The 11,100-nt window shown below is 46.5% G+C and overlaps 1 protein-coding gene and 1 pseudogene across 2 annotated transcripts; both read left to right on the plus strand.

The window, feature by feature from the left end:
- Positions 1-6,377: 6,377 nt before the first annotated feature.
- Positions 6,378-9,039, plus strand: Rpl29 (ribosomal protein L29). 2 transcript variants are annotated; one of them, XM_076868504.1, is made up of 4 exons: positions 6,378-6,463; positions 7,008-7,052; positions 7,362-7,426; positions 8,514-9,039. In XM_076868504.1, exons 2-4 carry the CDS (start codon positions 7,016-7,018, stop codon positions 8,928-8,930), a joined length of 519 nt encoding a protein of 172 aa, XP_076724619.1. In that variant the 5' UTR covers positions 6,378-6,463; positions 7,008-7,015; the 3' UTR covers positions 8,931-9,039. The 2 variants fall into 2 exon arrangements, with proteins under 2 accessions (XP_076724619.1, XP_076724620.1); XM_076868505.1 differs by lacking the exon at positions 6,378-6,463 and adding an exon at positions 6,517-6,593.
- Positions 9,040-9,135: 96 nt separating this feature from the next.
- On the plus strand, positions 9,136-10,628 carry LOC143408617 (translation machinery-associated protein 7 pseudogene; annotated as a pseudogene).
- Positions 10,629-11,100: the final 472 nt, after the last annotated feature.

Below are 11,100 nucleotides of genomic sequence, written 5' to 3' on the forward strand. Positions count from 1 at the left end.
TAGGGACTGGGAGAGTTGGGACTTGAAATCTTTGGGACATGATCTTCCCCTTGTTCATTCACGGTAATTCTCTGAAAGGTCGCTTCATCCTGCCCTCTCTCTCCCTTAAAGAGCCCTCCAACCTGTCCCTGGGAAGGGGAGGTCCTGGGGTGCAGCCAGGACATTAACCCCATGGCTGTTTGATAAGCAGAGTCCCCTGTCCCCCACCCCTGAAGCTTCTCCTTGACCTGGGCTGGGAGGGGAGGGGGCGGAGCAAGCTAGAGGGGCATCCAGGCAGGATAGGGTTAAAGGAGAAAGGGGAGCTGGAAGGGGGCTGTGTTGTCAAGGCAACACCATTGCTGGGTCCTTTGGAGGCTGCTGGGGAGGGAGATGAGAGGGGTGTCCCTTGCAACCCTCAGCTTCATTCTTCCTGTTCAGATACTCTTTGTTAAAAGGGAGTCTTCTTTGCCTCCTTTTGTCCCTGGGGGTGGGAGTGGAAGAGCCACTTGAGGGTTTCTTCCTGCCCTTTTTAGCACTCTCTTGCACCCACCTATTCCATCCTTTCCCTCTCACCCTTTCTGGAAGTTCAGGTCCTTGCTGCTGAGCTTGACTTTCATTCACACCTGCCAGCCCCTGCCCACCTGAAGCCGGCAGAACCCAGACCAATCCTGAATTGTCTGGAGACTTCCCTCCGCCCAGAGACATTACCACCTCCTTTCTAGGCTTGCTCAGGGTAGGCTGGTGGGTCTCAGTAGAGGCAGGGCCTGCATAGATGAGCCCACACTCTAGGCATCTGTTTCCCACAAAATGCCTTCCAGAGGAAAAATCAGTGTCCAAAGGCTGAGGGGGTCTTTTTGATGATCTTCTCCTGTGTCACCTGGAGGTAACTGCCACAAGTCTTCCTGTATGCCCTCACCAGGTCCAAACCATTGCATGTGGGACCTGTTTCCCACCTGTGAAACAGGGTGATTAAAAACCCCACTAGGGCTCCTGAGCCACTATGTGGCCTTAGGAGCCGACCAGAAGCCACTAGGACACACTGCCTGCTCATTTTTGGGTGTAGCTCTTCCCTCCTCTGCAACAGATAAGGAAACTGAGGTTCAGAGAGGGGACCACTCTTCTGGTGAGGAGCAGTCAGAATTAAAACCCTAGTGCTATAAGATGGTGTGAGGGGGAAGAAAAAAAAAGAGAGAGAGAAACGTGTCACAGTAGATTGGGTAGAAAGAGGGGAGGGGAGGGGAGGGGAGGGGAGCGGGGGATAGAAGGGCAGCACAATACAACAGACACTAGTATGGCCCTATGTATAAACGTGGCTGTATAACCAATGTGATCCTGCAATCTGTACACGTGGAAAAATAAGATTAAGATTACGTACCCCATTTGAATCAAATGTATGATATGTCAAGATCACTGTAATGTTTTGAGCAACTAATAAAAAAATTAAAAAACAACAACAACAACAAAAAAAAAACCCTAGTGCATACGATGCTGAAGCCTGTCCCTTGAATCTCTAAGGGTGAGGCTTTGGGTATCTCCAAAGTGGGCAAGGAGGGGCCCTGTTCAGGGATGCTCACAGACTTCCTTTCTTTCTTAGGGGAACATAATAACTCACCACCCTACCAGGAGCTTGGAGCCTGGGGAGATCTGACCTATCCCAGAGAGCTGGATCTGGTGGTAGGGGTGGTGGCGTTGGTGAGTGGCAAGAAATGGCTTTGAGTTGCCAGAAGGCTTGGAGGATTTCCCCAGGGAGGGAGTAGAGCTGGTGTCTGCAGCAGTGACATTCCATTCATGGTTTCACACTGCCCCCTTGTGGACCACAGGCGCATACTCCCAGTTTGGGATACTGCATCACCCCAGGGTCAGGTGAAAATCAGTCTCCTGAGGCTGAGAGGGTCTTTTTGATGACCTGAGCAAGGGGTTGCACCTCCATCTCTCTCTCTCTCTCTCCATCTCTCTCTCCCCCCCCATCTCTCAGTGCTGGGGATCCAACTCAGGTTATTCCTCAAGCTAGATGAGCACCCTGAGCCACTGCACCTCCAACTTGTGTTGGAACTGGCAGACCCTGAGCCTCACTCAGCCTGGCGATGCACACTGCCTACTGCACCTTTCCTTCTCCCAGGAACTTTAAAGCCCAGACTTCCTGGGTGTGAGGACACATGCTTGTAATCTCATATATTCAGAAGGCTGGGACAGGAAGATTGCAAGTTCAAGGCCAGCTTTAGACAACTTATTGAGACCTTGTCTCAAAAAAAAAAAAAAAAAGTTTAAAAGGAGGGGGATGTAACTCAGTAGTAGAGCACCACTGGGTGAAATTTCCAGTATTGAGGGAAAAAAAGTTGTACTTTTCAACCCTTCATTGCATATTTCAGCTCCCAGCCCAGTCATTTCACTGCTGCTTGCGTATTCCTTGTATCAGGGAGCTTACTAACACTGGGAGCCGACCAGGGTTTGGAAGGGATTCTGATTGCAGAAGTGACCCTCTCCATGCAGTAGTCATTTGCCTCTCCCAGTCATAGCACTTCCCTTGTGGACACAGAGAATGAGGTGGAACTTCAATGTGAGGCCATTCAAATGCTTAGGGGCCTCCCCACCACCCACCCGCCAGTCTTTTCTCTTGTGGCTCTGATTACCATTCATAGTCCCTCCATCTGAACACACTGGTAGTCCCTATCTTTTGGGAACTTCAGAGACTGAAGGAGATCAGCACCCTTGAGGACTTTCAGTTTCTTCCACCCTGGCTCTCCCTTGTTCTTCCTTGGATCCTGTTCTCATTTTTAGCATCTGTTTGCTGCTGACTTTCTTTGCTTGAACCCCGAGGTTCTGCAGGGAAGAAGCATAAATGGGGCTAACAATGATTGAGCACCTAATATGTACTCAGCACAGAGCCTGCTTCTTTAATCAAATTATCCAGTTTAACCCTACCAGACAATGACTGTTTTTATCTCCACGTTACACTGAGAACTGAGGCTTAGCAAGCAGAGCTTTGGGTACAGTACAACAGCTAACTCTTATTTCCATGAAACCCCTGCAGGCCAGTCAGCCCCTGATTCTGTCATCTGCTTAGATTTGTGAAACATTTATTAGGTCTGCACATATACCCAGGACTGTGAAAAACACTGCAAAAATAACCCCAGATGTCTCCAACCCTGTTACTTTGCTGAGTAGATCCCACTGGACATACTTGGTCTGAGGATTGGGCTGAGGGTCTGGATAAGGCCTATGCAGAACAAAGCCCTGTCAGGCCATATGGCTGGGGAAGATCACAAGCACTCTGCTCAGTGCAAATTAATTTTGTCACCCAGGCCTCACACCTCTCTCCCCCACTCTGTTTTGTGCTCAAGGAATTTTGTGTTAAGGGGGCTGGTTGATTGGTGCTCTGCTGACCCCAGGTAGCACTTTGCTCAAGGCTGTGCCTTTGAGGAAAGCAAGTGGGCCCAGGCTTCCATGTGCACTGGAGAGAGAGTAGTAACTACTCACTCAGGAAGGGTGGAAGTGTGTCAATCTCCGAGGGAGGGTAAGTTCTTAAAAAAAAATTTATATATATATATATATATATATATATATATATATATAGAGAGAGAGAGAGAGAGAGAGAGAGAATGGAGAATTCCAGTGGGACCTACTCAGCAAAGTAACAGGGTTGAAGAAATATATATATTTCCAGATACTTCTTTGGCATTTCATGATGCTTATTGACCTCTTCTTGGAATAATATTTTCATTTTATTTATTTACTTTTTTGTGTGGTGGTGGGGGAATAAATGGTGCTAGGCAAGCACTTTACCCCTGAGATACACTCCAAACCTCAGAATAATGTTTTTGTTTGTTTTTGTTATTTGGTCTTGGGGTTTATGTTGTTGTTTCATTTGTTTTTGAAGTGCTGGGGATTGAATCCTAGTCTAACTTGTGCTAGGCAAGTGCTCTACCACTGTTCTATAACCCTGGAATAATGTTGTTAAATGTGTAAAACAGGGCTGGGTTCAATCCCCAGTTCCACACAAACACATACACACAAACAAAAGTGCAAAATATAGTAGAATTACAAAGGGTTTCATGGATGGATAAGAAAACAAGTCCATAAATTATTATTTTTTATTTTTAAAATTTTATTATTATTTTTTGGTACTAGGGATTGAACCCAGGGATGCTTTACCCAACTGAGCCATATCTCTATCTATCTATGTATCTATGTATCTATATCTATTCTATATCTATAATCTATATCCAAATATATATATATATATATATATACACATTTTTTTTTTTTTAGAGATGGGGTCTTTCTAAGTTCCTCAGGGCCTTGCTAAATTGCTGAGGCTGGCTTTGAAATTGCAATCCTCCTGCCTCAGCCTCCCAAGTCACAGAATTACACCATGCTCAGCCACAAATTATGTTATAGATACATAGATACAAAATTATGTTATGCATAAAATCAGGTTATAGAGGCGTTCACAATAAGGTTGCATTTATGAAGAAAACAAACAAAAAGAAAGAAAACTATTCCTTTGCACATGACTGACCCTACCATCCATTCTATCTTGAAAAAGCCTGGCAAGTCAGTAGCTCATGGTCCTCTTTGGTCCCTGGACAGGCCTCCTCATGTCACAGCCAAAGAAAGCTCCTCATTCTTGTCACTGCCTTCCGCTTGCCTAGCAGTTGGGATTTCACCATGGGCCTATCCCAATCATAACCTCAATGATATTGCTTGGCCCCTGATTATCTTTGAATCTTCCTTCTCCATCAGATGAGGCTCTCTGCTCCTGTTCATTCTTCCACCATCATAACAGCCTGAAAAAATTGGGTCCTGAGTGGGTGTCTCTGCTCACTTTTTAGGAACTGTTGGAAGGAGATAGAGCAGGGCAGCCTAGTTCCTTTAAAGTTGTCATAGCCTCCTCTGCCAACATCTAAAATGCTTGCTTGCTTCTCTTTCTCAAGGACAAAGAAGTCAGACTTGTCCTAACCTCTGACCTCACTTCTTCCACTCCCTGGGCTGAGGCCCAGACTTCCCGTCAGGCATCTTGCTACCTCCACCATCTGAAGTCCCTAGCTCTGCCCACCAGCTCCTCCACCTGTGCTCAGCACTCTGTAGGGACTTTGCTCCTTCAGAGACATCTTCCTCTCTGGCCTCCAACTGTTTCTTTCTTGCTACTAGGTCATCCATCAGCAAATGCTTTTCACTTTCCCAACTCGCACCTCACAAAATAATCTCTCCTTTCTCAGGAATGTGTCAGTCTTTGCATGTCCTGTTTCTAATTCCTCCTTTGCCCTTACTCCCTAAAACTTTGCAACATGCTTCCATCACTCTGTGAACCTACCTTGCCAAAGAGTGTTCATGTGGCAGATGTTTATATCAAGTGCAGTTAGGCAGTAGAAAAACAAAAGTGACCAAACCAGTCCCAAACTCAAGGCACTGGGACAATGAACACATACACAAATAAATAAACACATAAATAGAGTCAGGGAAGTTATCTGAAGGAAGCAAATAGAATGAGAGGACACAAAGTAACTGGGGAGAAGGGACAGAGTGTGTCTATTTCAAATAGGGTCGTCCAGGGAAGCCTGAACAAGAAAGAGCATACCATCCAAAGAACAGGGAAAAGGACAGATCAGATAGAGGGGATAGAAGTGCAAAGACTTTGAGACAGCAAAAGCATTTATACTTGGCAGGAAAAAAAAAAAAGAAGGCCTAGAGGTTTGGAGGAAAGCAAATGACAAGGAGAGTTTGCAAGGGTCAGAAGGGTTGTCCTTAGACAGGATCTGGTATCTATCTTTTAAAAAGACCTTCAAGCTCCCTGGATGTGTGGCGAATGAATTGTAGGGGGTGGGGAGAGTCAGAGAGGGCAACCGAGTTGTTAGGAGGCAATGCTTATTCAATTTGGATGTCATCTCACATTTAATGCATGTGAAAAGAGACATTTGGATCATAACCTCTTCAAAACAAAACGACTAAAGCCCCACTTTTCCCCATCTCTGTAAAAAGGACCGTTCACCCAGACGTTTAAACCCAAGTCTTTGGTTCCATGCCTCTTTTTTCTCCCTCATCGTCTGCATCCATTCCTCTCCATCCTAAGGCAGCCATCACTTCCCATGGTGTTCCACCCAAGCCTCTTTCTCACTCTTCCTCCTCCCCTCTGTCTGCCTCAGTCTATTCTCTAAGCAGGGGCCAGACACAGATCTCCTGTCACTCCCTAACATCCAGCACTCCATGATCTTTAAGGAAACCAACTGCCAAGAGGCAGGTCCTGGAAGAACTGAAGGCAAAGGAAAATGGGTGGAGACCGACGGAGGGAGGCGGGACAAGACTCGTAGCACCGCCTCTCCCTCGAGCTGGGGCCCTTCCGGGCCTCGGAACTTTCCTTCCTGATGCCGCGGGGAACCTTTTTCCAGTAGTACCTTCCGGTGTGGTCGGCCCCATTCCTCGGGTTTGCGCCGAGACCTTTCTCTTCCTCTTCCGGTCTCAACCGCTCCGGGAGCGGCGTCTCGCGGTGTGTTGTCTGCGCGGCATCTGGTGCCATCCGCGGCTTACGGGCGGACGTGGGGCGCGGAGCTTGGGGTGCCGGCCACGGGGAAGCCAGGGGGATCGATTCTGTGGCTGTGGAGAGTGAAAACTACAGGGTGGGGGTGTTGCTCAAGAGGTGGATGGCTGAGGGAGGACCTCGGAATTGGTCGGGGAGCTCAATGTTTTGAGTGCGGGGAGTTGGTTTCAAGGTATCATTACCTGGGTTTGGTAGGCAGGAACTGACTTTGGGTCGTGTTAAGTGAATCCATACTGGTGGAAGTCGCAAATATAATGCGTCTGTATTGCACCCTCATGTTCCATCAGATCAGGACAGCAGAGGTGGCCCATCCCGGAGAGGCCCTTCCTCCCCCAGTCCTTAATGCTACTTTTCTCCCTTGTGTTTTTTTATTGGTGTATTATAATTACACGTAATAGTGGGATTCGTTGTTACGTGTTCGCACATGCACACTTTATAATAATGTAGTTTGGTCAATATATTATCCCCCCTTAACTCTGCTCTTTTCCTGTAGGTGCAGACATGGCCAAGTCTAAGAACCACACCACACACAACCAGTGTAAGTTTCTTGGCCCCAGCTCTCTTCCCCATACCCTGGCAAAGATTGGTTTGGAGATACTAGAGCACAGTGAGGGTTTACCATTCTGGAGCTTATTTTGTTATTAGTGTTTTGAGATTATACGTTTTGGAGCCAAGTATCCAGTTGAGAAACCCAGGGTACTTTGTATTCAGTGGTAAGGAGTTTTTCAGTTCTCAAGAAGATCTGCTCTGGGACATAATGGTTTTCCCAAGCCTGCCAGCTTTGATACTGAGTAGCGATATTAGAGAAAATTTCTGCTCTAATTTCTTTCTTCCTCACCACGCCCAGCCCGAAAATGGCACAGAAATGGCATCAAGAAACCCCGATCACAAAGATATGAATCTCTTAAGGGGGTAAGTATATGCATTGAATAACATAAAATGTCCCTTCCCCGCTCCAGGTGCATGTCCAGGACCTTTTTGTGTAGTACCCTCCCCACACCTCCAATTCAGCCTCTGCCTAAGTACTGTTGTTAATTGTCCCTTGAATTTCCTGCCCTGTTAAGGACACAATTTCGTTCTCTATATGCCAGACCTAATAAAGTTTTCCTTGGCTTTCCCAGCCCTCCATGTAACCTGCATCCTGAGGGTACAATGGCGATTTCCTTTTCCCAGCCAGAGCCCTTAGGGGAAGGAGTCCTGCCTGTAGTGGGTACCTTAAGATCCTCTTCCATGATCTTTTATTGGGGAGATACCCAGGATTGAACTCAGGGGCACTTGAACACTGAGCCACATTCCCAGCCCTTTTTTGTATTTTATTTACAGACAGGGTCTCACTGAGTTGCTTAGCACTTTACTTTTTGCTGAGGCTGGCTTCGAACTTTCGATGCCATCCTCCCGTCTCAGCCTCCCAAGCTGCTGGAATTACGGGCTTGTGCCACTGTGTTCGTCCTTTATGATCTTTATCTGATCAAGTATTATGCTTAGGGACAGTTTGACTCCCTTTGCCAGGAAGTTCTAGGGGAGAGCTGAGCCTCTCCCTACTCTGTTCCTCCCCAGTACTCTTGCTCTCTGATCTTTGGTGTGAATCTGTTTGACTAGGCTTGTTATTTGATAGCTTCCTTTAAAGGGGAAAGGGTGGGGGTATCCCTGAGGGGTTGTCAAGGTGTGTGGGTGGTTTAGCTGAACTCCTGTAGGAAATTCATTCCTTACAACTTTGGCAGAGAGGTCAGCTTTCCTTTGTTCCTTCTATCAGCATTCACATTTGTCTGTTAGCTCTACTAGGCTCTGGAGGTGTGGCCTTGAAAATGTGACTGCACACCATTAGCCAGGTGGAATATTGGCTCCTTGAGGGTGGGTGGTGGTTAAAGGATTGGCTATTTCCATATTTAAGGTTGATTTGATGCTATCTTTAGAGTGCCTGCCACCCTTATAGAAGAAGACACCAAGGCATGACTTGGGGACTTTATATGCTGCCACTTATACCTCTCCTACTTTCCAGGTAGACCCCAAGTTCCTGAGAAATATGCGTTTTGCCAAGAAGCACAATAAGAAGGGCCTGAAAAAAATGCAGGCAAACAACGCCAAGGCCATGAGTGCACGTGCCGAGGCTATCAAGGCCCTTGCAAAACCTAAGGAAGTTAAGCCCAAGATGCCAAAGGGTGCCAGCCGCAAGCTTGATCGCCTCGCCTTGCTAGCCCATCCCAAGCATGCGAAGCGTGCTCGTGCCCACATGGCCAGGGAACGCAGGCTCAGCCGGCCAAAGGCCAAAGCCCAAGCCAAGACCCAGGCTGCAACTCCAGCTCCAGCATCGGCTCCGGCTCCGGCTCCAGCTGCAGCTCCAACTCCGGCTCCAGCTCCTGTTCCCAAGGGTACCCAGGCCCCCAAGGGTGCCCAGGTCCCTGCAAAGGCTCCATAATAAAATCCTCTGGGTATGAGGACAGAAGGACTGGTGTGACCCCTGAGCCTCTGTCTATGGGAACTGGTGTCCTCCTGTGCTATTTGTACAAATAAATCCAGAGGCAGGATCTTTTAGCCTGTGTCTGTTGTCCTGGGGTTGGTTGGGATTGCTGCCTTCTTTGGTATGGGAACAGACTTGAGCCTTCTGTGGATGGTGGAATGTGGGTCAGTCAGGAAATGGCCAGAGCTTCAGCGCAGGTAGGACACCTCTTTGCCTAGTTGGGTAAGCTGATAAAGAAAGGAAGGAGTCTGGAACGGGCCCCACTGAAGAATTCTCTACTTGAGCTGGCTTTTTGTTTTGTTTAGGTTTTTTTTTTGGTACCAGCCCTTTTTAATATTTTATTTAAGGACAGGGTCTTGCTGAGTTATTTAGTGTCTCACTAAGGTGCTGAGACTACCTCAGCCTCCTGAGCTGCTGGGATTACAGGTGTGTGCCATTGTGACCGATTATCTGCCTGCAGGGTCTTAATCCTCAGAGAAGTTAGGGGAATAAGTAGTTGTAATGAACATCTCCAGAGGCTTCTTATAGAAGGTACCATTTGGGTCATGTGTAGTAGTGCATAACTGTAATCTCAGCCACTTAGAATCCTGAAACTAGAAGGATCTCAAGTTCTGAACCAACCTCAGCAACTTAGTGCCCGAAAGATTTAGCAACACACTGTTTCTCAAAGGCTGACTTGGTTCATGACCCTAGGATCAATCCCTGGTATAAAAAAAAAATAGTATCAAGTAAAGCCACTTATACTTTTTTTTTTTTTTTCTGGGGAGAGGGGAGAAGGACAAAGAAGTTTTGCTTTGCTAGCAAAGGAGGGGACTCCTGTCCCAGAGGCTGTGATTGTGTACATTTCGTCTTCAAAACCAGTTGAAGGGCTGGGGATGTGACTCAAGCAGTAGCACGCTTGCCTGGCATGTGTGCGGCCCGGGTTCCATCCTCAGCACCACTTAAAAAGATGCTGTGTCTGCCAAAAACTAAAAAAAAATAAATATTAAAATTCTCTCTCTCAAAAAAAAAAAAAAAGTTGAAGCCAGCCTCAGCAATTTAGTAAGATCTTAGTGGTGGAGTGCCCCTTGGTTCAACCTGAACCACATATAAACATTAAAAAAAAGCATAGCCCAACCTTGGTCACTTTGGAGACTCAGATGGGGTACAACAGTACCCCATTTTATTGTCAAGAGTCATGGGTGCAGCCTGGGACATGTCCTCTCTGTTATATGGAGCATGGATGTCAGGTGGGTTCTTTGTCTTGTGAATTCAAGGAACGAAATTCATGATTGTGAGAATGAAAGTGAAGTAACAGGGTTTAATTAAGAGTAATAGGCGCCATGTCCTGCTGGGAAGGTGGCAAGAAGCAGCCCCTGAAACAACCTAAGAAGCAGGCCAAGGAGATGGATGAGATAAGGCTTTCAGACAAACAAAAAAGGAGCAGAAGAAACTTTAGAAGCTAAAAGTGCGGGAAAGGGCCCCCTGGCCACAAGTGGAATTAAGAAATCCGGCAAAAAGTAAGCTGATTCTTGTGCTTGAAATGATGGTGACCAATGATTCCATTTCTATGTAGACATCAGGATCCCTGCTGTAACATCTTTTGTCACCTATAGCTAGAAATAAGTGTTGTGTTGGGATTATTTGTAAATTTAATAAACTTTTTTTTAATGAGAATTTTTTTTTAATATTTATTTTTTAGTTTTAGGTGAACACAATATCTTTATTTTGTTTCAATGTGGTGCTGAGAATCTAACCCAGTGCCTCACGCATGCTAAGCGAGCGTGCTACCACTTGAGCCACATCCCCAGCCCCAAGAGAGAATTTTTTAATATTTATTTTTTAGTTTTTGGTGGCACAACATCTTTATTTTATTTTTATGTGATACTGAGGATCGAACCCAGCACCCAGCACATGCTAGGTGAGTGTACTACCGCTTGAGCCATATCCCCAGCCCAAAAACAATAATCTCTCTCTCTCTCTCTCTCTCTCTCTCTCTCTCTCTCTCTCTCTCTCTCACACACACACACACACACACACACACACACAGTAATAGAGCTCCTGAGGGAGGGATCCCAAGTGAAGGGTATTTGTTGGTGTTTTATGGGCCTAGATCTGTTCCTATTGGTAACTGGTGGGATATAAGATT

This window comes from Callospermophilus lateralis, chromosome 10 (genome assembly GCF_048772815.1).
Source record: "Callospermophilus lateralis isolate mCalLat2 chromosome 10, mCalLat2.hap1, whole genome shotgun sequence".
Classification (NCBI taxonomy): Eukaryota; Metazoa; Chordata; class Mammalia; order Rodentia; family Sciuridae; genus Callospermophilus; species Callospermophilus lateralis.

What these genes read in the sequence shown, in the direction of transcription:
- Rpl29 (XM_076868504.1), top strand. Translation starts at nt 7,016, where the DNA reads ATGGCCAAGTCTAAGAACCACACCACACACAACCAGT. An exon ending in CCACACCACACACAACCAGT is followed by an intron (nt 7,053 to 7,361) that starts GTAAGTTTCTTG and finishes CACCACGCCCAG; the next exon opens with CCCGAAAATGGCACAGAAAT. An exon ending in GATATGAATCTCTTAAGGGG is followed by an intron (nt 7,427 to 8,513) that starts GTAAGTATATGC and finishes CCTACTTTCCAG; the next exon opens with GTAGACCCCAAGTTCCTGAG.